A 27,635-nucleotide genomic window follows, 5' to 3' on the forward strand; every position below is an offset into this window, starting at 1 on the left:
GCTCATATGAAAAATGGCGATATTCATGTAAACATTTTATATTTTAAAATCATTTTGATAAGGACATTCGAATGTTGATAATTAATCAAAAGATTCAAGATTTTTTTTAAAAATTTAATGAGTTTTTAATTTTTTGGTGAAACATTGGTATGTCAAACATCGATAGCTGTAAAACATCGATAATGCTATCGATGTTCCTCCACCTCTATGCAGAAGCAGGAGCAGCAGCAGCAGCGCAGGCAGGCAGCAGTAGCAGTAATTTGGAAATAGAAATACAGTGTCCGCAGGCTGCGTTTTTAATCAATTAAAAATCGGGCGAGTTAAAAAAATGCAGCCTCTGGCTGCCAACAGCAGCCGTCGCTTCACTGCTGTTGTTACTGGATGTGGTTGTGTTATTACTAGAGCAGTGGATATGGACGTGGGTGGTATCCAGTGTCAAGCGAGCAAATTTTAAACGCAAGCGCAAACAAGCATAAACGAAGTGGCAAAAATAGCAGCAATCGCAACACGGCAAGCAGCGAGCAACAAAAAGGAAAACCACTAGCAAAGCGAGCACAAGCAACAAACAACAAAACAGCAAAACCAGTGCATCAAGCGCAAGCAAAGCAAAAGGCAGCAAAAACAAAGTTCAGGGTCATGGTCGGGCAGCTTTCGAGTGGCAGTGTTTAATCGAGTTGAAGCCAAACAGAAGCTGCCTGCTACACAAACCCAGCAAACAAACAAACACGAACGACAAACATGTCGAGTGAATCGTCAACAGAGAGCGACAGCGAACTCTACGATCCGCTCGCGGATGAGCTGCACAATGTGCAGCTGGTGAAGCATGTGACGCGCGAGAACATCGATGCGCTCAATGCCAAGTTTGCCAACCTGCAGGAGCCGCCAGCCATGTACTTAACAGGTCGGCAACAAGAGCACAACAGAAAACATACACACACACACATATATATATATATTGATAATCATTATCTTATCTTCCTATAGAATACCAAGAGCTGACCTCCAAGCTGCATGTGCTGGAGGCCAAGGAGCATGAGCTAATGGATCAATTGAATGCCCTGCAGCAGGACGACGAGAGTCAGAGCGATGTCCAGCATCTAAATCAAATGGCTGCCGTGATGGATCATGTGGATCATCAGCCGCATTATCAGAATCAAACGCAAATCTATCAGGAGCAGCTGATCAACAACTCCAACTACATGTCATTTGTGCCCAATTCGGGGTCAGGAACCGGCTCTGGGACCGCCAGTCAATGCGGCACATTGACGCGACAACCGAAGGTGTTGTTGCGCGCCCATTTGCCCAATCAACAGCGCACATCCGTTGAGGTGGTGGCCGGCACACGTCTCTGCGATGCGCTACAGAAGGCCCTCAAGCTGCGACAGCTGGAGCCATCGATGTGCGAGGTGAGCACAACGCCGCATAGCGGACGACAGCATATCATACCGTGGAACACGGACATTGGCACACTGCACGTGGAGGAGATCTATGTGCGGCTGCTCGACAAGTTCCCATTGGGGCCACACATCAAGCATCAGTTCATACGCAAAACCTTCTTCTCGCTCGTCTTCTGCGAGGGCTGCCGTCGCCTGCTCTTCACCGGCTTCTATTGCAGCCAGTGCAACTTTCGCTTCCATCAGCGCTGCGTTGGCTGGGTGCCTCTGCTGTGCCAGCCCTTCTCCGTCGACAGCTACTACGAGCGACTCTTGTCTTCCTGCCCGGACAATGCTCTCGGCATGCCAGTGGCTGGGCGTGGCAATGCGGTGCGCTTCAATGTGGGCGGCAGTCGAAGATGCAGCAGCAGCGGCAGCAGCAGCATCACAACCACAAACACCGCCTCAAACATCAACAGCAGCAGCAGTGCAAAGGCATCGGCCAACCGACAAGGACGTCCGCCGCGCATTAGCCAGGATGATCGATCCAATTCGGCGCCCAATGTCTGCATCAATAGCATAAGGCCGATCACCACGGAGTCGCAGCGCAGTCTCATGCAGGCGAGGCCCCCATTGCCAGTAAGTGGAAGGCACCGTTTAGTATATTTATATACCATTTATCAGAAATTGAGAGAGTTAGTAAAACGTTTTAGGCTAGAATTTTAAATGACGTTTTCACTACGATCGGGGATAACCAACTTGTTGAATTAGAATAGCGAGATTATGAAAGTTAGATAAAATAAATACCTCAACTTTAAAGCTAGAATGGTAAATTACGGCAAAACGATAACGGAAATGATTGCTGACTTGATAAAGTAGTTGAATTGTTAAATTTAACAGCGCTATTGCTGTTAACTGAATCTTAATGTTAACAGTTCTGTTAATGAGAGTTTTAAGCTGTTTTCAAGTAGTTAACATCAGAATATCGTTAAATTTAAACAGGTTTAATCACTTTATCCGACTATCTTTCATTCTCTCTCTCTGAATCTGTCCAGCATCCCTGCACTGATCACTCCAATTCGACGCAATCCTCGCCAACTAGCACCATGAAGCACAATCGACCTCGCGCTCGCTCAGCGGACGAGAGCAACAAGAATCTGCTGTCGCGCGATGCCAAAAACTCCGAGGAGAACTGGGTAAGTACATTAGTTCTTCTTTTTCTTCACTTCCACACAACTTGAAGTTCAATGTTCCTCCTTTCTGTAGAATATTCAAGCGGAGGAGATTTTGATTGGGCCACTGATTGGATCCGGTTCCTTTGGCACCGTTTATCGCGCCCATTGGCACGGCTCGGTGGCAGTGAAGACGCTCAAGGTGAAGACACCGAGTCCGGCACAGCTGCAGGCGTTCAAGAACGAAGTGGCCATGCTGAAGAAGACGCGCCACTGCAACATTCTGCTCTTCATGGGGTGCGTGTCGAAGCCATCGCTGGCCATTGTGACGCAATGGTGCGAGGGCAGCAGCCTCTATAAGCATGTCCATGTCAGCGAGACAAAGTTCTCGCTCAACACACTCATCGATATTGGACGGCAGGTGGCCCAAGGCATGGATTATCTGCATGCCAAGAATATAATCCACAGGTGAGGATCGCAAATCCAAATGATAAAGTGAGTTTTGCTTCATTGCTTGCTTCTTGTTCTCCCCTTTAGGGATCTCAAGACAAACAACATTTTTCTGCACGAGGATCTGTCGGTGAAGATCGGTGACTTCGGTCTGGCCACAGCCAAGACACGCTGGTCGGGTGAGAAGCAGGCGAATCAGCCAACTGGCAGCATTCTGTGGATGGCACCGGAGGTGATACGCATGCAGGAGCTTAATCCCTACTCGTTCCAATCGGATGTCTATGCGTTCGGCATTGTGATGTACGAACTGTTGGCCGAGTGTCTGCCATATCGCAACATTAGCAACAAGGATCAAATACTGTTTATGGTCGGACGCGGATTGTTGCGCCCGGACATGAGCCAGGTGCGCTCCGATGCGCCACAGGCGCTCAAACGTCTCGCCGAGGATTGCATCAAATACAATCCCAAGGAGCGTCCCCTGTTCCGGCCGCTGTTGAACATGCTGGAGAATATGCTGCGCACGCTGCCCAAGATTCATCGTAGCGCCAGCGAGCCAAACTTAACCCAATCGCAGCTGCAAAACGACGACTTCCTTTACATGTGCCCCAGTCCCAAGACGCCGGTTAACTACAACAACTTTCAATTCTACAACAGTGCCGGCAATATCTAAAAGATGCCTGGATCGACCTGGATAAGTAGAGAAGTGAGAACTAAGAGGATGTGGTGAAGGTGAAGGTGAATGTGAAGGAGAAGAAGGAGGAGGCTGTACCTGTACTTACTACCCCATTGGATAGAGGGAGAAGCGTCTTTGGCTTCTCCAACTTGTTGTTTTTATTTTATTTGATTTTTTTTTATGTAAACAAGTTGAAGCGAGAGCGCGCGATGAGCAGCGGCGAATCAGAGCGAGATGCTTACACAAAGCATGTGCATAGAATGCTGTCTCTTTCTTTCGTTCGCTCTCTGCTCCTTGACTGTTGCCTGCATTGTGACCTCAGCCTGGAGAAACTTCAGTGTGCATTTCTGTTATCATCGTCATCATCGACTACCAACTACAAACAATTGCAACAACTATTACTGTAAACTACATAAATACTAATTACAAAAATAACGCGCATATGTACAAACATTTAAATATATACACACATACACAGACACACACACACACTTACACGCATACACATACGTTAGGCATCTACTAAACTAGCTGATCGAGAAATTACATTATAAAACAAAACAAAAATATACTACTTTATTACTATAACAATGAATAGGTGTTCTCTTTATTTATCTTTACCGGCTTTCACCACAACAGCAACAACTAAACATAACGACTGGCAATGGCCAGCACCTTTGTGTAGTCGGCACCCTTCGATAACGTTTTCTCCTTGAGTATCGTGCGCAGCACTGTTGGTATCGGAACGTGGATGCGTGTGCCCAGCGGACTGCCATTGTCATCGATGAGCACCAGGTTGTTGCTATCAAATTGTGGCTGCTTCAGTCGCTGCTTCTGCTTCAGGCCCACCAAGATGCCCTTCTTCATTTGGCCTTTGATGGCCACCAGCACTTTGTCACCAATCAGACCGACTCCACGTTTATTGTACACATGTATGCAGCGGGGTGGCCGGCCTTCAGCCATCGCCCGTTTGCCCAGATCACTGTTATCCACAACGCGCAATCGAGCAAGTTTCCGTATCTCGCAGCACGGCGACGTTGTGTGTAGTTGTTGACTTAAAGAGTTAGCGGCGGCGACGGCGGGGATTGTCAATGGACTTGGGCCAATCCTACTCGTAGTCAGCAGAGTAGAATTACTGGCCCTCGTGATGTTTCTCAGCAGGATTTGTGCCATTTGGTCCAAGGCTCGTTGCTCGTTTTCTAGCGGCTGATTTTAACACAACAAATGCAATTATACAATGTCTATCGATACATCGAGAACATGCTTCCATCAATGTGCGCTGCTATCGATAGATTAAACTCTCATGCGATGGCTTATTCGTGACGTCACAATTGACATTTTAATTTATTTTTTCGCGAAAATTATGAATTAAAGTGCACACTTTAAAGTGTCAAACAATTACTTTTATTTAATACACAAATGCACAGCACAATATTAACATAATTGCTGATAAATAAATAGCAATAAGTCAATAATAAACGAAATGGGTATTGCGTAATTTGAAAGTATCGATATTTGCTTATCATTTGTGAACAGTGATGCCCTATCATAAACAATTTTAAGTCATAGCACTTAGGCGCCAAACCGAATTTTTAAATATTAAACGCTCGTCGAGTAATTTTTTTTGTCAGTTTTTGGATTTTATTTATCAATGTATCAATACAATATGCAACTAGTTGCAGCACACAATTTACATACTCGCTTGTGTGTGCGTGTGTATGGGTGTGTGTGTAATTATTTATAATAATTTATTAGCGCTCAATGTAACGCTTCTATTCGTTCGCTAATCGCTTGCTTTGCTTTTTTTGGTTTTTGTTTGTTTGTGCTATTAGTTAATTAGATTTTTTGTTTTTGTTTAACATAGAATTAGTTTCTTGCTTGGTTTATGTTTTTTGTTTTGACACGACTAAGTAGACCAGTCCCATTGGTTAGAAAATTGGTTACTATAATTCACTATAACATACAGAATATATGATGTAAGCATATGACGTTGTATATAGAAATTAATTTTTTTTTACCTTTTTGTTTTGCTTTGTTTTTTAGTTTTATACGTAGATATATTGTTTTTTGGTTTTTTTTGGGTTCTTGTGACCTTACGACTAAAACAACGTTTCTTTTCTTCATTCGCAAAAAAAAAACATGGTTCATAACAAAAAAAATTAATAATAGTTAAAAAAAATGTGTGTATATATATTCATATATGTTTATGTTTAGGTTTAAAATGTTTAAGCACACGCTTAACAGCAAATTGTTACTAATATTTCATTTACAACACTTGTTAATTATTTACAAAATTAAAAAAAAAAATGAAAATTAAATAAAAGCAAAGCAAATTGGGAGACAAAAATAATCAAACTTAAAATTTGCGCAATAGCTTTGTGCATTTCGTTTCCACTTCCGCTTCCGCTTCCACTTCCGCTTCCTCTTCTCTACTTCAGGCTCTATTGAGCTCCTCCCGCTTAAAGTTGCGTATCGCCTCGAGCAGTTGATCCCTCGGATCGGCAGCTGTGGGTGTCACATTTCGCATGGGCTTCGCCTTGGCCAAGGCTGGAGGTGCCGGCGGTGGTGGCGGCGATGGCGACGCTGCTGCAGCTGGAGCTGGCTTCACTTGACTGACGGGACGCAGTTTGACCTGCAGCACAACTGGCTCCTGCGCTGGCTCCGGCTCCTGCTGCAGCTTCAACTCCAGCTTGCTGCTGCGAATGATTGTCTTTGCGGCTGGCGTTGGTTTCACAGGCGGCGGAGGCGGCGATGTGGCTATGACTGTCACTGTGGATGTGGGCGTGGCCGTGACTGTGGGTGTCGGTGTAGGCGTGGCTGTAACTGTAGCTGCGACTGAAGCAGCGGGTGTTGTGGCCACTGGGCCACCATTGACGGAGACACGCACGCGCAGTGCCTGCTCCTTCTCCTCCTGCTCCTTGGCCAGCATGCGCTCCTTGAAGCCGGTGCGACGCAAAGTGTTTTGGCCAAATGGCGCCGCCACTGGCTCCGCTGCGACAGCAGCTGCTGGCAGCGTCTTGCGCTTCTCCAGCGTTGACACGGGACGCGGCAATGAATTGGTTGATGATCCACCACTTCCACTGCCGCTGCCGTTCATCAGTAGCGTTGTCGTCGTCGTCGTCGTCGACGACGTTGTCGATATCGTTGAGGATGATGTCGAAGATGACGAGAATGTTGTCAGCGAGCTGTGCGCTTGGGCGGGCAGCGTAAAGCGATTACTCTTTGCCGGACGCGGCAGCGTCGAGGGTTTAACCAGGTCACGCTGTGGCTCCCTAAGCGGCTCCCTCAGCGATTCCCGCTTTGTTTCGCGGGACAACTCCGTCTGCTGCTGTTGCTGCTGCTCGCGCTCTTGGCTGGCATCACGCAGTGGCTTGACTGTGATGGGCACATGGTACTCCTTGCGTGGTATTCCCATGCGCAGTATGGGCGAGGCCACCTCGATGCTCAGCTTGACCGGAGCTGCTGGCTTCGCAGCTGTTGGCGGTGGCGGCGAGGTGGCGGACGCATTCGCCGCTGCGGCTGTGGCACCGCCGAATATGTAATCGCCTTCATTCTTGATCGCCACCTGCGACTTGGGACGCTCGCTCCATGTGGCAAAGTTGATGCTGGGTGGTCCAGAGTAGCGATAGGTTGGTGGCAGCGGCTTGGCTGCGGGAACGGGAACGGGAGCGGGAGCTGCTTTCGCTGCTGGCTTCGGGGATGTAGCGGGACTGGCGGGGATGGGGCTTGTTGGTGTCAGCTGTTCCTCCACGGCGTGGGGAGTCCGAGCAGCTGCTGGTGTGGCCGGTGGAGAAGCCGCCTTAGATGCTGCTGGACTGGACTGGACTGGGGATGGGGTTGGGGATGGTGTTGCTGTTGGGAGTGGAGCGGGGGTGACAATGGCTGGCAACGGACTGCTGCTCTTTGGTTTCACAAGCGTCGTCGTCGTCGTCGTCGTCTCCAGCGGTGGCGCATCCGGACTGTCCGGACTGGCGAGGCTGTTCTTGCGCGAGTTGCTCAGTATGGTCTTGATCAGCTCGAGACTCTGCAGCGACGGTGATTCGGCAATGCTCAGTTCGCTCGAGGAGCGTCGCTGTTGCTGCTGCAGTCCGTTCTGCTCGAGCTTGTTCAGCGACAGCTGCGATGAGCTGCGCAGTCGCAGTCCCAATCCCAAGCTGCTGCTTCGTGGCGACTGATGAAACGAATCGGCGCGTGTGATTGTTGTGGGTGTTGTGGCTGGACTGGAGCTAGAGCTCGAGCTCGAGCTGGAGCTGTTCGATTTGGTTGCTGTGCCATTGGCAACATTTCCGATGGCCGCGATGCTAAAGTTGGCCAGACGATTCGGCTTGGCGGCCTCGATCTGCGGCTGCTCCGGCGCCTGTTTGATCAACGTGTCCAGACGCTGTTGTTGTATGATCGTCGACAGCTCATCAACAATCTCGTTCAGCGGCGAGCCGCTGCTGCGCGGTCGCGTATCGGAGAAATCTGGTGGCGGTGATATGGGCACCGCATAATTCCATGACGACAACGATGTCAGCTCGCTAGCGCTGCTGGGCGTCGTCAGAGCTCCATTCACCGGCGAGGGTTGCTCATCGGATGCGGGGTCCTCTTCTGGTTGCGCTGCTGTCAGGACTGTCAGTTCGGCCAGCGTTGTCGGCGGCTTAGGCAACTCCTTTTTCAACTCGGTTTCCGTCTCGATTGTCTTCACGGATGTCTGGCATGAGGTCTTGAAATTGTACACCTTGATGGCCTCCTCATCCTCCGAGCTCGACTCAATTGCCGACTTGCCGCGCACTCGTTGCTCCGGCTCCGGCTCCGGCTCGGGTGATGGTGATGGCGATGTGGAGCTAGGCTGCGGCGAGGGCGTAGGCGTGGGCACAGGCTCCCCAATGCCAGAGTCTGCCTGCTTCGAGGCCGCATCGTTGTTGTCCTCCTCTTCGTCCTCGCCCTCGCCCTCGGTGGCGCTGCTTAAGGAGCGTGGCTCCGGTGTTGGCGTGCGATTCAGCAGCACCTTGGACACGTTCTGATTGCCATTGGGCGACAGCTGAGGCGCTGCACTTGCCGGCAATGGCGGCGGCGGCGTCTGTGGCAAGTCCTCTGCGATTGGACTGGGTTTCGTCGGTGGCGGAGTCGTCGGAGTTGGAGTCGGGATGGCTGCCGCCGTTGTAGCTGGTGTCACGGGTATGGGCGTGGGCGTGGTTATGCGGGGCGCCGGCTGCGGCGTTGCCGTTGGTGTCGGTGTTGGTGTTGGGGTAGCTGTTGGGGTGACCAGCACTACTTCTGTTATGGAGGCCGTTGTCGAGGCCAGCGAGATGCTGTCGGCGGCGACGGCGGAACCATCTGCAGGCGGCGGAGCGGGCGCCGTCTTCTTCTTCAGCTGAATGAGACGCTTGCGAGGCGTGGGCTCGGGCCAAACCTGACCGCCATTCGATTTGATATCGACCGTGGCATAATGTCCGCCATCGGCATCGCTGGCATCTGGCGTCTTGGCGCTGTTGCCATTGCAGTCCAACTCGAGGGTTTCCCGTTCCGGTGTGCTGGCCAAATTGGGCGTGGACATGCACAGCTGTGGCCGCTTCACAATCACCGCATAGGCGGGCTCTGTGGGCGTTGCTTCCGACGCCGTTTTCGTGGCCACCGTCTCGAACTGCGGCACCGACTGCTCCGGTATAACCACTTGACTGGGAGGTCGGGGCGCCACACGCTTCTTGCGTGGCGGCGGAGCCATCGCCTTGGGCACCACCACCGGGGTGCGCGTGTAGTTCATGCCCGTGGAGTCCATGGAGTTGAGCGAGTTGGTCGAACTGTACGGACTGGGCGTCTTGGCCGTCAGCTTCGATTGCGAGTGCCGGCTGCTGCTAAAGTCCGAGCTGCTGCTCAACGAATCCCGGGTCGCGGCCGTGCGCTGAAACTTGAGCATCGTGTCCGCATTGAAGCTGTCGTACGACTCCGACTTGTGGCACAGACGTATCTCCGAGAGGCCCACTGCTCCGATGGTCGACTCGCAGCTGTACACCTGACTAGCATCCACTGTCGGACCGGGAGACAAAACAGAGAACCGAAAATGAGAACGAGAACGAAAACGCGAGAGAGAGAGAGAGAGAAGGTAAGTCAGTAACGGTGTTTAAACTTGATTCAAAAATGTTTGATAAAAGTTTTTCAACGAAGTAACCTAACCTTAAAATACGAGCAAAATAAGAAAAGAGTATTCTCGACTGTGAGATACCCGCTACCTATTTGCCACAGGGAGACACTGTTTTTAAAAATAACCGAATATATTGTATATAGTAAAGTATACTAGTAAAGTATGGCAAAGGCTATTACATTCGAAATATACAATTATTATACTAAAAATACCAAAAAAATATACCAACTGCTATATTTGGTATAAAAATATACATTATATTCAACATATACGACAAAGTTACAAATATACCAAATTAGTATTCTTAAATATACGAAAGAATATATTTGGTATATCGATATACTATTACATTGAAAATATACAATAGAGTTCAAAATATACCAAAGGATATATTTGGTATATCAATCTACATACTATTACATTCAATATAAACAATAGAGTTAATAATACACAAAATTAATATACTTAAAATACAAAAAATATATACCACAAATATTCAAAATATAAAAAACTTCATTTAGCTACATTTAAATTAATGCAACGAAATCTTATGAAGTTAAATATAAAATATGTGAAATAAAATATTGTTACATCGTAAATGATTTTCAATTTAGTTTCTCTTAAAAATGTTACTGAGAAAGCTACTAAAATAATGCAATACTACAAACTATTTAAAAGTAACGGAAATACTAAAATAGTAATTTGAAAGTATTGCTGTTTATACTTAAAATATTCCACTTCCATTTAGCAAATTAGCAATAAAACACTCAACAAATGACACCTCATATGTAAGTATAAAAAACGAATTAAATTCATATTTTATATGGCTTTGTTTAAAAACTTGAATAATTGAAAGTTTATTTGTGTGATCTCGCGTAATTTTGAAGTATTGCTCCATGTAAACGAATCGGGAGAATAGCTGAAAGAAATCGATTATTTTGATTATTCTCGAATCAAAATAAAACCCTTCTTTAGTTTTCCAATTGGATCTTTTTGGCACATGTTATTCACTTTCCGCTTTCAACAGTTTTCTTGCGTGTTTGCTATAATTTATGTTGTTTATATTTTCTACGAATTCGGTCTGCTTTCGTTAATTGAGTTTATTATTATTTATTTGAGTATTGAATTAATTTGTGTTATAAAAAAATGCGGACTTTATCAAATTTGGCAATTAATTAGTTTCTACTTCGATTGCTTATATTTTTTTTGTTTTTTTGTTTTTTTTTTTGAAGTTTCCTTTTCGCTGTCTTTGCAAATATGTATAACAGATTAACAAAACTTGCACAATTTCAAAAATAATTCAAATCCAAACAATTTGGCGCTGCACTTTTAATCAAATTCGAATCAGTTTGATAAGGAATATATCGCTCTTTCAATAACAATTGTAAGTACGCATTAATAGCTAAATAAGAGTAACGGAATTTCAAAAAAAAAACCCACACAGATGGATACATATGGTGGCGAGGCGGTGACCAAGGAAGTGCTCGACAGCAAACCGGGACGCCTCCTGGTGGCAAGTGGCTGTTGCAAGGCTTGGAAGGATTGCAGTCCCGATGGCAACACGTATGCGATCTCATTCAGGGATCCGGTGACGTATTTCTTTGGCATCTTCGATGGTCATGGCAGCGATGCGGTGTCTAGCTATGCACACGAACATCTGATGGACGCAATCCTCCAGCATCCCGATTACACGGTCAACGCCAACATTGCGAACGCCCTCAAAATGGTAAAAATGTTGTTTGCAAGCTCTTCTCTTGATTCGATTTTCATTCGATGAGCTTCGACAGAGTTTCCTCGACATTGACTATCGCATGATGATGGAGAATGTGGGAGCTGAAGTTCCGCTCAGCGGCACCGCAGCCGTGCTGATCATCATCCAGGGGGACACACTGTACTGCGCCAATGTGGGCAACACCAAGGCCATCGCCAGCATCGGTGGCCACCTCCAGCTGCTGTCCATGGATCCAGAGACCGAGCGAGATTCCGAGTCCGAGGCATGCGATCACAATCCGATTCTTTATCGCATGCTCGGCGACTTTGAGCTAAAGTCGGCCAACAGGAATCCGGTGAGCGGTGAACTGTTCACCGCCATGCCGAGTGTCGAGAGATTCCACATCAATCACAACTGGGAGTTCATGCTGCTCGCCTGCGATGGCGTCTGGAGCACCATGAGCGATATGGAAGTGCTGCGCTTTTGTCGCCAGCACATCGCTAAGAACATGCAGCCCATGGACATCATCACCGAGCTCATCAATTACCTGCTCACTCACTGTGGCAACAATAGACCCCATTTGACCGGGGATGTGACCGTCATCATCATCTGCCTCCTGCAGGGCAGACCTTACAGTCAACTTGCTGTCCGCTGCCGATTTCCGGGCGCCTAACAACTGACAATCTGACGATCTCTCAACTGTTGATCTCGACTACAAATATTTGTACTCTTTTTTTTTTTGTAACCCACCCGTTGTGTATTTTTAATAAGACAACCTCCGTACACCAAATAATTACATATAATTTACTAAGTATTATTTTAATAAGAAAAAAACATGTATGTATTGCAATAAATCGTTCAAATTGAATGACAACCGAATTGCAATAGACATAAACCCAACACAAGATTATTCTTTTGATTCGGTGAATCGGGCTCTTAAAGTTTTTAGGATACAGGAAAGGCAGACGAACAGACAAACGGTAAACATAATCACAAAAATAACGTTATTTTTTAAATGCTTTAGATTCTGCAAAGTGGATTGATTAATTGAAAAAATCTTATTCTTAGTCCAAGTCTTATTTTGCAATTCTCAAGAAAAGAATGCTCTATATATGTAAGTATATATATTATATTATATATATATGAACTTCACACATAATCCCGAAAATAACGGTTTTTTTTAATGGCCTTAGATTTTGTTACTTTATTGAGAAATTAGCTTTATGCATAGAAAAGTTTTTCATACAACAACTTTTTATGTTATGTTTAACTCTATTTTATATATTTTGGAATTTATAAACACATTTCCCAAGAAAAGCAAATTCGATATATGTGTGTATATATATAGAGAAAAAAAGTTCCTTTTTGAATCACTTTAGATTCTGTTATGCGAATTAAATGGCAGGTAAATATAAGACTTTAACTTTATGAAAAGCATGTTTTTTCATTAAGAAAAGTAAACTTTTGTTCTTAGTTCAACAATAGTTAAAGCTAGGATTAATTTTAGAAATGTTTTTTTTTTTTTGTTTTTCGATAAATTTGTATATAAAAATTCGTTATTTTTGCAATTATCGTTAGATAGCAAAATAGTTCTAAAATCATTAATTAAAGTGCTCAAAAGTTATAAGATTCTTTACTGGAAAGAAATGGTTTTGGTATATGTTTGTTAAGCGATATTTTCGCCATGGAAATACCTAAATAGTAAATAAATATTTTGGAATTTAAAGACATATTTTGAAAGAGAAGTATTTGCTATATATTATATATACAGCTGTGAACATTGAAATAGCAGTGCTTACGATCTACTTCAAAATTAAAAAGCTTATAATAGCTTTGGCAGATAATTTAATAATAACAGCTAATGTATATATTTTTAGTAACTCCATATTTTAGCGCATATGGATAAGAACAAAAGATTAAGAATGTATAAAGACACACTCAAGTGTCGGGGCTCACCTGGATTCCTGAACTCGTATTTATCGGCATCCAACTGCTTGTTGTCGCAGACGAGGGACAACAGTTTGCTCAGCGGGACTCGGGCGCCGAGACGCGCCACATAGAGCTGATCCCTGGGCAGGAGGACGGTGATGCGAAAGGTCTGCTCGAAGGGTGCGTTGCTGGTGGCCACCGGGAGCGGGGTGATCCGATTGTAATCCAGTTGACTAGCCTCATTGATGTGCATGCCCGTCGTGTCCGTGGTGGACATGTGGTGCAGCTGTGTCGTTGACTTCGATAGCTTGCCATTGGATGCCGCGCTGCCGACGCCAGATTTATCTATCGAATATCGAATATCGATAACGATATCGATTAATTGATATAGCATGGTCACACACATACACACTCTCGAGAATTTTGTCACTCACCCTTTTTGCGGCCAAACCAGCGATTCAGTGTGGAGAAGCCGCCCTTCATGCTGCTCATGTTTGGGGCGTGGCACGCGCGCTTTGTCCTTGTCTCTCTCTCTCTCTCTCTCTGTCTCTCTTTGTCTTCTCTTTTGCAAGTGTATACTCGTGTTGTTGTTGTCCTTGTTTATGCAATTGTTTTGGTTGCAACTGTTTTGTGATGTGTTGTTGTTGATCGCTTTTTTGACGCCCCTCTCTAGAATGTTTCGTAATATTTCTGAAGCATACTACAAAATGGCGTGTGATTTGTGCCCTGCGAAATCTGCAAGTGAAAAGCATTCGAATGCTGATTACGACGATTAATGAAATATGAGCACACACACACACACACACAAACACACTCTTATCGGGCTGAGAGCGAACGAACAAACTGATAATATTCCCATTCCCACTTCCCCATCCACGATGATAGCTAAACAGCAGGTGGACAGAGACAGGGCCAGAGACAGGGGCAAGGGCGAAGTGCTCAAGGCAGCTCCAATACGCATTCCTTGTGTAATGAATGGCCCTCGTTATCGTATCGAAAAATACTCACACCACACATACACATACATGTAGGTAAATGGGGCTTTTCCAACGTTTCTCTCTCTTAAAAAGTTAACCATAAAATTATAAACAACTCTATACACAGAGGTATTTATGAATTGTCGCAATAAATGATCGAGTTAAATATTTATAGCTCGCAATTTGCATGTTTTGCCAATTTATATTTTATTAGTCCCTCAGTTCTCAGTTCATAAACGGGGATCATAAACTTCTCGCAGTCAGAGTCGATAGCTTTTGAAGAAGTTTGTGCCTGACACAAGCTGCCTGCTATGACGTGCGATCTTTATTTCAATTATCTGAACAGTTTTATTGTTGTTTTAAGTCTAAAGTATTTTCCCCTGTTATCTCTGTGCACGTCACACTCAATTGTTGTTGTTGTCGTTGTCGTTGTTGTGTAGATAGATAAGATAGTAAATTTGCTGGCAATCTTTGCAGCTGGAGATGACATGACTTAGACGCCATCTCATTGTTTAAACATGATACGTATTTTATGCCATGATTAGTTTTTAATTCTGCATAATGTTTACACGCTCTGAAATTATCGAGCAATCAATGCATTGATAAGAGCATCGATGCAATTGCTTTCATTAGTCGTGATTAGTTGGAGTAATCGATTAACTATTATTGTTTGTAATATTTGTTAACACTTCTATATCGTTTACTCAAGTACGCTGTCGATAGTCGTGTCACGCTGCCGCCTCTATTAACAATTAACCTGTTAATTTTGTTGCTATTTGCGCTAAGCTTAACACCGATTGTCGGCAATAACAACAATGAGCAAACACACACACACATAGACGCCCACACACATGCACAACGACCTGGATATAGCGCATTATGGTGGCATTATGTGTGCCGCTATTTGTGCTTAGGGCCTCTTAGCTTAAACACATACATTGTACATACATAGATAAGTAACGCCAACAAAACGCGTCACAAGACGACGCGACACAAGAAGACGCGTTTTTTGTTGTTGTTGTTGCTCGTCGCGTGTTCGTTCAATTGGCACACGTCAGGGATGGAGACAAATCAGGGCTGCGCGAGTGCAAGTTTGTTGCTCGTTTGCCTCATTGGCCATGCAAATTACTCGCAATTGCAGCAGTTAAAGCCAACCAACTATCTATCTATTTATGAATAGCGTAATTGAGACACGTGTTCGACTCAGTCTGTGGAACTTTATCACATGCAACTGCCTCCTCGCCCCTCTTCTTACAAATGAAGCGTCTGTAAATCGATTTGGCGTTTTGTGTTTTTCTCGTTCTCTTCTTTTTTAACGAGTTTCCACACTAATTAGCCTAGCTATTAGCTTGGCTAATTAAATTTTACTCACTGTTTTTTTTTTTTTTCTTTTTTGTTTTTGCTGGTTTTGTCATTAAAGCTTTTCGCATTCTAATGGAACTCGCAAAGAATTCTCTTTTTTTTTTGCTTATCAATTTTTTGTTGTTTTTAACACTCTTGGCTATTAAGACCAAGTCTCTAAGTATGTGTGTGTTTACTTTTATAGACGGTTAGTTAAACTGGAAATAAACATGAGTAAGTAAAAATTCCTCGACTATCAAGCGACGAGGCAAAAGTCGTAGCAATTTTTTGTTGTTGTTGTTCAAAATCATCACGTTCCATAAACATGTTGCTTTTGTTATTGTTATTGTTCTTGCCAAAATACAACACACAACAACTGCGAAAATAAAAAGTAAAACACAACTGAACGGCGCTTTAAATAGTTGATCACATGCCTTTAGTTATTGACACTGATTGGTGGGGAAAAAGTGGGAGAGAGGGAGGGGAAAGGGGGAGGTGGCGAGTTGAGATATCAGAAACTAAAAAGTGGATATAACAAGCAGCTGGCAAAACAAGTCGAACTAAAATTATTAACAAATAGCAAGCAAAACCTCACGTGCATTGTTCAAATATTTGACATTTCAATATGAATCACAACAATATCAATAACAATAAAAAACGAAAAACAAAACTATTAATTTTGAAATCATTTCTGCTATGTTTTAAACGATTGTCACACATTCCATTTAAAACACAATAATAATAATTATAATATTAATAATATATTGTTGAGACATAGATCCCAAGTCAAGGTCGAACAACTACGGAAATTTATTAGTTGTATATTATACATCACATATATTGTGATCGTATGCAAATTAATTATCTCTATTGTTGATTTGGATTATTCAAATTGGTAAAACTGCATTTTGTTGTTTTGCAATTTCTCGATTATTGCTAATATGTTTAACTTAATGCGTAAATTGTGCAAATTTCATTTCATTCGATTCTTGTTCAAGTCTTTAACATATTTTTGTTGAAAGTATTTTCTAACAAGTAAAGTAAGAAAGCTACAGTCGAGTGTGCTCGATTATAAAATACTCGCTACTCATATCGAATAAAAGTAAAAGAGTACGGTATTATTCTTAAAATATACCAAATGAATATACCACAAAAACCCAAACCTATATTTGGTATATTACTACATACAAAATATACCATAGAATACAAAATATACCAAATTTCCAGTCAAGGCTTCTTAAACAACTTATAACAAACGGACTCGGTTATATCGTCCCAGAAGTTTATTGCTGATCAAGAACATATATAATTTATAGGATCGAAGGAGATGTCGGGAGACACAAAATTACAATACCCTTCTATAATATACCCTTATGTATAAATATACCAAATTTATTTGTCATTTAAATGCATTTAACCAATATTTCAAGCGGATTTCTTTCAAATCAACTTCTTCTCTATATCTAAGTATCTCCAACAGCAGCGGGTCACGTACTCAACAAATGCGAGGAGTAAATTATATGTGCCACACGTATTCTATATCTATATAATGCACTCTTCAATCAGATGTGATGTGGTTACCTTTTGCCGGTTACTCATTTCCGATCGTAACGATAGATAGCACTTTATATAGCCTACTGCAAGTTGACATCATAAATCCAGCACTCATTCAGACAATCGAAAGTGTATCAAGCGTTGACCCATCTACTAACTATACTGTAGTCTATAATCAGAGACACGTCTACTTAGCGATACCAAATTTATACTAATGATTATACAACACTTTAAAGAATGACGCACATTGGGACAGCAAAAGATGTTTCAATTGTGGATGGAACAAGTTATCTCATCCCTGGAATTTCAGCTTAATATTCCCACATTCCCCCATTCTATGTGTCGACTTAAACCGCAATTACAAATCGAATAAATATAAATTCTGTATTTATACAAAGGTCTTTTCGATTAACTTCTTAGTCACGTATCTCATTAGAAATTCTAAATATAAGCTCATCATCATTCCGATTATCGCGATGACTGTTCGTAATCTCGAAAGTTATCGGATTACTTATGGCATTTTAAGTGGTTATTCTATAAATACGTCAATATAGTATACGTCCCTTTCTTCTTTATGCATATAAAGGGCGCCAATTGTTTTGGTTGTTGTTGTTGTTGACGCAACCGTTTTACCGTTGCGGCTAATCAACTTTGCCTTCCCCCCGAAATTGGCAACTTTCTACCGTTATGCATTTATAGCCTGAGTTTGGCTAAACAATTACAACCAATTTTGGGGAGACGCACAAAGTACCGCTGCACGCTAATAAGTGCGAATCAGAAGTACAAACATTTTGAAGTACAAAGTGAGCGTGATCGACAGCAAAATACTTTGCATATACTTTGGGAAAATAAAATCTTCAATCAATGAAGATCCACAAACTTTGAGTTGGATAATTTAACTCTTCAATCAACGAAGATCCACAATCTACAGTTAGTTTTCTATGATACGCTTTTGCCCTTGGGTTTACAGGGTGCCAGACGATAAAAATGATGATTAATCACAGCTTTGGACTCGTTTGGGGGAATCATAATGGGAATTTTATGCACAATAATTGATATTTATAAACATAGAGAGATATGCGTAATAAGTGCGAATCAGAAGTACAAACATTTAAAGGTATAAAGCGAGCGTGATCGACAGCAAAATACTTTGCATATACTTTGGGAAAGTATATTCTTCAATCTATGAAGATCCACAAACTTTGAGTTGGATAATTTAACTCTTCAATCAACGAAGATCCACAATCTACAGTTAGTTTTCTATGATACGCTTTTGCCCTTGGGTTTACAGGGTGCCAGACGATAAAAATGATGATTAATCACAGCTTTGGACTCGTTTGGGGGAATCATAATGGGAATTTTATGCACAATAATTGATATTTATAAACATAGAGAGATATGCGTAATAAGTGCGAATCAGAAGTACAAACATTTAAAGGTATAAAGCGAGCGTGATCGACAGCAAAATACCCTTGCTTTGAATTGGGAAATTAAATTCAATCAACGAAGATCCACAATCTACAGTTAGTTTTCTATGATACGCTTTTGCCCTTGGGTTTACAGGGTGCCAGACAATAAAGACGATGATTAATCACAGCTTTGGAATCGTTGGGAGGAGGGAATCATATTGGGAATTTTGTGTGGCAATGCACAACACTTAATATTTATGAAGATAGAGAGATATATGTGTGTGTGTGTGAGTAAATGTGTTGTTAAAGTGTTTTCGATTGTTTTCAGATATTACGCGACATTGGCATTGGCATTGCATTTGAGGTTGATCCCAAGTTAAGCGATGATATCACACGAGAGACAACAACAACAACGTGCGGGAATTTTTATTGGTGCTCATCATTGTGTTATTTTATTTTATTGTGCACAGCTCAGCTCAGTCAGGCAACTAGTTAAACCGACAACTATGCAAATTCTGGCCAACTGGGACTTCGACTGATAAATGAGCTAAAAGCTGAAGAAATAGACAGAAACACCTATGGAAAAGTTTACACAACAAGTGGGCGCCTTGGACTTGGTATTATCTAGAAGCAGACTGATATATATAGTAGATAGATAGATAGTAAGTGGAATGACTAATGCTAGAACTTATGCTAAATAATGCGACGTCGACTGCTTTTGTTATCAAAAGTGTTTACCATTTGTTGTGTGTGTGTGTGTGTGTGTGTGTGTGTGTGCCGCAATTTGAGACACTCGATTACGATTGGAATGGAATTGGATGCCACGGCATTTAGCACATTGTTTCCAACTCGTTTTCCCCCAAAAACCTGCGAGAGTGGGTCACACAACTGTCCATCAGTCGGACAGTCAATACGTCAGGTGTTAAAACTCTTTTTGGGCCATATCCAAGTTAATTGAATGAGCTGGCTTCTGAAGAAATCTTGTCTTGCGTAACTATTGAAATGCGTGAATCAACACAGCTACTAGAGGAAATACTTTTCGCCTTATATACGTACATACATATAGAGTTTGCATGATTAATCTCTGTAATGGTATTTAGTGCGAAAATAAAGAAATGCGTGAATCATCAGTGAGAGGTAATCGATGATTTTGCAATGGAATTTAAATATTGATTTAGGAACTGTATCGAAATTATCGTACATTCCACAATTTTCAGGGCATGGCCATCTGGTTTTTACACCGATCCGAAACGGAATTGCGAACCGAAAAAAACCCCAATCGGGTGTTTTTGCAATTGATGTGACAATTATATTGAACTTTAACAACAAAAATCGCCAAACTCAGCAATCAAGTTTGTTTCCGCAAATTACAAATTGCAAAACGGAAACGGAAACAGAATTACAAACCGGTCGCAATCGGAATGAGGATACCAATTGTTGCCCTTACCAAAAACTGAAACTGTTGTTTTTTTTCTTCCTTTTTTTTTTGGTGATTAGCAAATTCCTGATTTCGATTGCACTTTCAGTAAACATGAAAAAAAATAACAAATAATTAAGATTTACAATTTGTTTCTTTTATTCTGCTGCACAGAGAGTTTGCTCCACTTTATTGTTATTGTTATTGTTATTATTATTATTGTTGCTCTGTTATTATTGGCAGTCATTCATCATTCCACATTGTGTGGAAGCTGTCAAAATGACAATTGCCTGTCGCAATATCAGCAACAACAACTTCTTCGCTCTCTCTCTCTCTTGCGCTCTTTCTAACATCTCTCCACTCTCCACACTCCAACCCACACACTCACGTACACAATTGCATGCGTATGGAGAGCCCTTGAGAGGGTCGCTTTAGCTAGAACTTCGCGTGACACTTTTCTTTATATATTTCTTTTATTTATCGCAATGTTATTCATATTTTTACATTGTTGTACAGCTGCTGCAGTTGGTGTTGTTGCTTTTTTTTTGCAGTTATTGTTGAACAGTTTGCGATTTGCACGTTGTCAGTAACGAAAATAAACACCCACACTTTCACATTCACACACACACACACACACTTATCTACTTATGTATGTATGTGCCTAACCCGCATTAAAGTTAACTTGAAAAGTACTTAGAACTGCGTACTAACTGCGGCTAGCGACTAGCGGCGTATTTGCCTTTGGCTTTGCTTTGCTTTGCTTTCGTTGTTGCTTTTGCTTTGGCAGGCAGCACAACACGGCGACAGCGCTGTTGCGAGGCGGCGGCGACGACGACGTTAACAAAACTGAAAACAAAAAACGCGCAAAATATGCACAGAACACGAATACACAACACCAATACAAGCAAGTAGCTTAACACTCACACAGGCGCACACACGCGCGCATAATAATAGTAGCAGGCAATATAATAAAGCAACGGTAACTCTCTAATAATAGCGCCAGACCACAAACACAACAACAACAGCAACAACAACTCAACAACTCCAGCAACAATGCAGGATAGGCTGAGGCTGAGGTTGAGGCCTGTTTGCCTGCGCTCAGCTGTGTGCGCGCTCTCTTCTCACACAAAAGCTCTCGCACTTGCGCTCTCTCACATCAGTCATTGTTGTTGTTGTTGTTGCTGCTGCTGCTGCTTGGGGTTTATCTTATCAGAGAACAAAAAAAAGAAACAATAGTAGCAACGAGAGCAATTGGCGCCGGCGCAGGGTGAAAGGAACGAAAACAAATTGCAGATTTTGTAGCTATGGTGGCTGTATGTAGTAGTTGTTGTTTTTGGTTTTTGTCGTAGCTGCGTTTAAGCGTTTACCGTGTGTGCTATCTTCACTTGTCGCGCTAGTCGAGCGAACTGAACTGAGAATTCAAGCGTTGTATGCGTTGCATAAGAGACAGGTGACGGCGCGACGCTGTTTGTCGTCGTTAGCTGCTGCTCGCTGCGACTGCGATTGCTACTGTTAACTGTTTTAACTGTTACTGCCTTCATTCAAATTGCGCAAGCTTTTTTTTTGTCTGCCTGTTCTGACTGCGACGTCGACAGCGACTGCGACTGCGACTGCGACAGCGACGACCTTCAGTTTTAATTTTTGTTTTTCTTAGTTGGCGTGGGTTAAAACTTTGCCTTACTCTGTGCTGGTGATTGGTGGGTGGGTGATTGCTGGGTGCGCTCCTCGCTGCAGCAGTCAGCTTTTGCATGGGAGTCAGAGTCGGAGTCAGGAGGAGTGTCAGCCAGTTCAGTTTCTTACATGGCACATGCGTGACCATTTTTATCGCCCAGTCTATCGATTAGCATTGACTAAGAAGAGGAGGTCGTGCCGCACCCCACACACACACACACATGCACACACACGCACACACACACACACATGACATCATCTCTACCATCTTTATTAATTGCTGCCACGCACCAAATTGCCTCCATGTTGTTGCCCTCAAAGATGGGCACGCCTTAGACAATGTCGATGTTAGACGTTTAGATGTTTAAATGTGTTTAACTGTCAGTCAATCTTCATGTCAGCTATTTCTACTTCTTCTTCTTCTACTTCTACTTCTTCTGGGATTTCACATATTCACATTGTATTTATTTAATTACTCACACTTCCTCCTCGCCCCCCTTCCAACACTTAGTACAAAAAATAAACTTACAACTTCATCTGAGGCATGAGTTAACAGTTATAACTGCGATTATGTAGGCAGCACAGTGGAGTGTACTTTGAGGCAAAGTGAAGAACTCATTAAAGAACTTGTACGTTACTAATCTAAGATCTACTATTACCAAATATGTACATATTACGATTGCTGTTGTTGGGAAAATTAGAATAAATACTACTGCAAATGCTGCTAATATTGACATCAAACTGTGTTTACCAGGCACTTATATACCCAGATTTATAATTATCAAATATTCTTGATGTGATAATAAAGATACAAATTCTATTCACAATATGTAATTATAATAGAAATGATATAGTTAACACATCGTCTATAAGTAACTGATAGTAACCCAATGTCCTTTCTAAGATACTGCTAAATCTTTCATTTTTTAATGGCAAAGTTTCAAAATAATCCGATATTGGCTCAACGTAGAATTTTTTTAAATAGAGTTTTAACTTTATCTAGTAGAGATATAAATTAAATATTTAATTTATATTGCATTCACATTCACAGGTTATAGGTATAAGGAAAAAAAAAGTTATCAAATCAAGATTTTGGTCTAAGTACTAAGAATATTGGTCTAAAAAGAGCCTCAATAACATAAACATTTTAATGTTTAAAAACATATTTAATATAAGACCTAAGTTCTTATCAATAAGAAGAATAAATCTTATAGTTTTAAGACCAAAAATATTATTATAAATTATAATAACATCAAAAAAATATTATATTATAATTTGTTTTTAATACCTATTTATTATTTTACCATTTTATGATTTAATTAGTTAATTGTATTCAGTTATTCAGTTGTATGTATGTTGATCACTTTACTTACGAAATATTAATCATCGATTTTTTCTAGAAATTTCGAAGGATTACAGAATTTTGTAACTAAAATCTAGAATTTTTGCTTTTATTTTGAAAATTTGTCATTTTTTACTCTAATGTTCTTAAATTTAAGAATTCATTCTTAAAGTGATCTTATTTCAAGAACACAATTTTTAAGACGAATGTTCTAGATTTTAGAAGTTCTAACTTAGAACTTGCTCTTTGTTTTAGTGTGCATCTACTTTATAATACATTATAAAGCGAAACCTTAAAATTTTCTTTTACAAATGCAAGGTTTAGCAAGAATTTTGCTACCTTTTTCATATCTAAAATTCTTTGTTGATTGCGATAGAATGCATGATCGCTTTATGTAGGTAACATGGGATGTTTTACAAGAGCGATATGGAGAGTAGATAAAGCCAGGCAGTAGCCCATTAATCAGATAAGGCGTAAAGGCAATGTCTTGTTAATAAATTACAACCATCGATTGTTGCACGGATGTCAACTCGCGCTACGCAGTTGGTAAATTGTTTAAGCGGTGTTCGATAACTGATCAAAGTGGATAGAGGGATAGAGAGGTAGGGGGTTTTGTGTTATCGATTAGTTGGTATCTAAATCACTTAACGCTTGTTTAACTCACATACTTATTAACGACGCAAATTCGATGACGGGGAGAGTGTGTGTATGAGAGAGAGAGAGAGAGAGAGAGAGTGTTTCCGCTTATCAAAAAGCACTCGAAATGCCACATGATGATGTCGAAGATAGCAGACAACACTCACCCCCCCTCCGTCCACCCACCACACCACTGTGTTTATCAATTGTGTTTACATTTGTTATTTGGCCTGTCCTTGTCTTTGCATTGCTTTACTTTACTTTGCTTTGCTTTCATACAACTATTGTTTACTTTGGCACGTTTCGTGCACTGATAACCTCAACCTTAACATAGAACATTGAAAATCGCTTCGGTGGGTGGAGAGAGAGAGAGGGAGGGGATTCACTCTCCACTGTTAACACGTTGTCTACGAGAATGCAAAAAAAAGTCTACAACAACGATGACGATCTCGATCACGACATCGACAACGATGACGATGACGATGAGAATTCATCGACTGCGACCATTTCACTGGCCAAAATGCGATTCATTGGCTAAAAGTTTTGTACTCGCGCTTCTGACCCCGTTAACGGAAATTCTTTTTTGTTTTTCTTTTTTTTATGCGCAATTTGAAAAAAGTGGCACAAACTCATTCCGAGCCACACAAAAAAAACAGAAAAAAGAACCAGCAAAAACAACATAAACAAGTTTCGACAATAAAACCATATGATCAGCGTAATGATAGTTATGATCATTGGCTCTCAGTTTGTTGTTACTCTCTTACTCGTAGTTGTTGCCGTTCTTTGCCAAGCAGCCAAAGAGATTTCTACATACAACAAACATTTCATGTCTCAGCCTCCAAAAACGTTTTACTTTTTCTTTTCTTTTCTTTTCTTTCTCCACATTTTTCAGTTTCTTGTCGCTTAGGCGAAAATGTTGCTTAAATATTCGCAACGTCGCGACACGCCTCGAATGTGTGTGTGTGTGTGTGTGTGTGTGTGTGTGTGTGTGTGTGTGTGTGTACTTGCTGCTCTACATAAGCGTTAAGACCGAGTGCTAGATCCGTTAGATCTAAAGCCATCTCATCGCCTCTTCCCCCTTCCCCTTCCTCTTCCACTGTCTCTGTCCCTTTCTCTTTAACTTTGCCTTGTCTTTTACTTTAATTAGACTTCAATCAATGCCAGCGGCAAGTATGCGCCCTAGTAGCCTACTCTCCACTCTCTACCTCTCTCTCTCTCTCTCTCTCTCCTGCTTTGCCTAGACACGAACCGCTGACAAGCGCACGTCGATGTCTCGATGTTTTCGATGTCGATGTCAGGCCTTAATGACTGGCCTCCCAGTCAGTTGCCAGTTGCCAGTTGTCAGTGCTGCATACAATGGCAAAAAGTTCATAAAAAATACACAGCACAACGGCGAGAAGAAAAATACCAGAGAATAAAATAAAAATATCAACAACAGCGCAGAGAATTGGGTCAATTGCAGGCCAGACTCAGACTCAGACCCAGACTCAGCTACAGTCACAGCCACAGCCACAGGTCTTTGAGCCCCGCCCTACACTGATCAAAACAGGAATGTGAAAAACTCTACTAATTCGTTATGTCAACACCTATTAAGCACATCCTATACTTTTTGTTCAATTTAACAGCCAAATATTTTAAGCAAACAAACACTAAGAAAAGAATATGAGCAAATATTTTTGGGAACATATTCAATTCAATTTAACAATAAAATAAAATAAAAATTAAAGAAGAATTAAAAAAATTTTTTTTGGAAAGATTTAATTAAATTAAAAAAAAAAAAAATATTTTTAGGAAGATATTATTAAATTTAACAACAAAATAACATAAAAATAAAACAAAATTTAAAAAAATATAAAATAAAAATATTGTTGGGAAGATATAATTTAATGTAACAATAAAATAAAATACAAATTAAAAAAGAAATACAAAAAAAAAAAAATATTTTTGAGAAGATATTATTCATTTTAACAATAAAATAAAAACGAAAGAGGAAATTTAAGAATTATTTTTGGGAAGATATAGTTTATCAATAAGGTAAAAATATTTTAGGGAACTTATAATTCAATTTAACAATAAAATAAAATAAAAAAATTAAAAGATGTTTTTGGAAAGATATAATTCAATTTAAAAACAAAACATACCACATATCATCAAATGCTTGAAAACCCTTTACTGATTCAGAAGAGCAGTGCAAATATTATATCAATTCATGATATCAACGTTGATTAAGCAAGTTCAATGTTATTCTGAGGAGTGCCAATAATTGGTTGAAATACTAAATTAAAATCAAATAACAAGCGTAATTTTTCAAGCTAGAGTCTCGAGTTTTGGTAAAGACAATAATGGCTTCAATTTTTCCGATTCCTGAACATTTAGTTGTGATCGTAGAAGTAATTATATAAGAAATATTTTTATATGGGTAAAAACACCAAAGTTTCTTTGGCTAACAGCCTGGTACATTTTTCATTCTGTTATATTTTGAATGTAACACTCTAACAATATACCAAACATAGTATATTTTTAGCATATTTTTAGTATTTTTGGTTATGAAATTTGGTATATTTTAAATTAATACCCCACTGTACCTCAAAATCAAGCACACTCGTCAGTAGCTTTCTTACTTGTTTTTTTTTTTCTTTATATTATATAACATATTTTTCAATGGGCTCATCAAATTGTAAATTTTACTATCGACCCAATTGTTTTTCTCAGTGCTGTGGAAGACAGTTGCATGCGTTTAAGATTCAATTACGGTCAAATGCACCCGCTGTGTGTGTGTGTGTGTGAGAGAGAGTGTTTGCATAAGTATTTCGATTTATATCGTTAGATCGTTATCATATTATATGAATGTTATGAATGTAAGTCAAACAGCAGTCGAGACCCTAACAATGCACTTTGCTCAATGGAAGTGCCAAATGGAATTTGAACCTACTTGATTATTAATACTTTTATCTCAGTTAAGCACTTGTTTCTATTGTTTAAACATGCAAGGAGACTAAAGCGATATCACTCAATGCAATATTAATAATTGTCGATGATTTGTTGCTAATGACGTGTAACAATTTTACAATTGTTTATAAAAGTAGCAAATATATTTTGTAATTCAGATTTATAGATTGAAAACGAATTAAGAAATATTTAAAACTTTTTGAAATATATTGTACGTACTTGATTATAATTTAGATTTATAGAATAAAGAAAATAATTTCTAAAAATGTTAAGTAAAGTTCAGCCTAAAACCTTGGCTATTCTGAAGGTTCTAAGCACATTTCTAAGAAGCTTTAAAGCTTCGTTGTAAGCTTTTTTGTATATATTTTACATATTTTGTAATTCAGGTTTGTAGATTGAAAACAAATTAAGAAATGCTAAAAACTTGTTCGAATATATTTTATATACTTGATTTGTGGCATCTCTATAAACTGAGCTAACAGCAAAAACACAACATATTACATAGGTTCTAATTTTAAAGAACCAAAAACAAAATTATTTCTTTTTACAACGAAAAATATTCAATCAAGATTTGCAATCGACTTTTCAATATAAATAAAAACATTTTTGAATCAAGATTTGAATCTTAAAATAAAATGTTTTTAATCTTAAAATGCAAATTTAACATAGAAATTTTGACTTCAGATTGTTTCAACCTAAAAATCTTATTTCAAGATTGTTCTTTTTAAAATCGAAAAAAACTTAAATCAATATTTTTTCAATCTAAATTATTTTCTCTCTGTGAATTCATAAAAAATTTAAAACAAGCTAAATAAATGCTAGAAATGTTGAAAGCTACTTTGAAGTAAAGTTCTGCCTAAAACCTTGGCAAATCTGAAGGTTGTAAGCACATTTCTAAGAAGCTTTA

At 40.7% G+C, this 27,635-nt stretch overlaps 4 protein-coding genes across 7 annotated transcripts in view; 2 read left to right on the top strand and 2 right to left on the bottom strand.

Moving 5' to 3' along the window:
* The first annotated feature begins 212 nt into the window (after positions 1–212).
* LOC133849357 (raf homolog serine/threonine-protein kinase Raf) lies at positions 213–4,259 on the top strand. Its single transcript, XM_062285384.1, has 5 exons — positions 213–901; positions 985–2,012; positions 2,429–2,569; positions 2,640–3,013; positions 3,083–4,259. Exons 1-5 carry the CDS (start codon positions 739–741, stop codon positions 3,663–3,665), a joined length of 2,289 nt encoding a protein of 762 aa, XP_062141368.1. The 5' UTR covers positions 213–738; the 3' UTR covers positions 3,666–4,259.
* Positions 3,119–4,901, bottom strand: LOC133849358 (large ribosomal subunit protein uL14m). Its single transcript, XM_062285386.1, has one exon. The coding sequence runs from the start codon at positions 4,839–4,841 to the stop codon at positions 4,314–4,316; it is 528 nt and encodes a 175-aa protein (XP_062141370.1). The 5' UTR covers positions 4,842–4,901; the 3' UTR covers positions 3,119–4,313.
* Positions 4,902–5,286: 385 nt separating this feature from the next.
* The window catches only part of LOC133849355 (mucin-2), a 37,662-nt gene continuing 15,313 nt past the window's right edge, over positions 5,287–27,635 (bottom strand). Inside the window, exons 1-4 of one of the 4 annotated variants that reach the window (XM_062285383.1) lie at positions 21,498–21,612; positions 13,867–14,167; positions 13,460–13,777; positions 5,287–9,677 (exon numbers count right to left, since the gene is read on the bottom strand). In XM_062285383.1, the coding sequence (XP_062141367.1) occupies positions 6,103–9,677; positions 13,460–13,777; positions 13,867–13,924 (3,951 nt within the window). In that variant the 5' untranslated portion in view covers positions 13,925–14,167; positions 21,498–21,612 and the 3' untranslated portion in view covers positions 5,287–6,102. Of the gene's footprint in view, positions 9,678–13,459; positions 13,778–13,866; positions 14,168–20,160; positions 20,239–20,841; positions 20,985–21,497; positions 21,613–27,635 lie in introns of those variants that run through there. The other 3 variants (XM_062285382.1, XM_062285381.1, XM_062285380.1) reach the window with 3 other exon arrangements.
* LOC133848951 (probable protein phosphatase 2C T23F11.1) lies at positions 11,044–12,293 on the top strand. Its single transcript, XM_062284711.1, has 3 exons — positions 11,044–11,176; positions 11,237–11,518; positions 11,580–12,293. The coding sequence occupies exons 2-3, from the start codon at positions 11,237–11,239 to the stop codon at positions 12,174–12,176; spliced, it is 879 nt and encodes a 292-aa protein (XP_062140695.1). The 5' UTR covers positions 11,044–11,176; the 3' UTR covers positions 12,177–12,293.

This window comes from Drosophila sulfurigaster, chromosome X (genome assembly GCF_023558435.1).
Source record: "Drosophila sulfurigaster albostrigata strain 15112-1811.04 chromosome X, ASM2355843v2, whole genome shotgun sequence".
NCBI lineage: Eukaryota > Metazoa > Arthropoda > Insecta > Diptera > Drosophilidae > Drosophila > Drosophila sulfurigaster.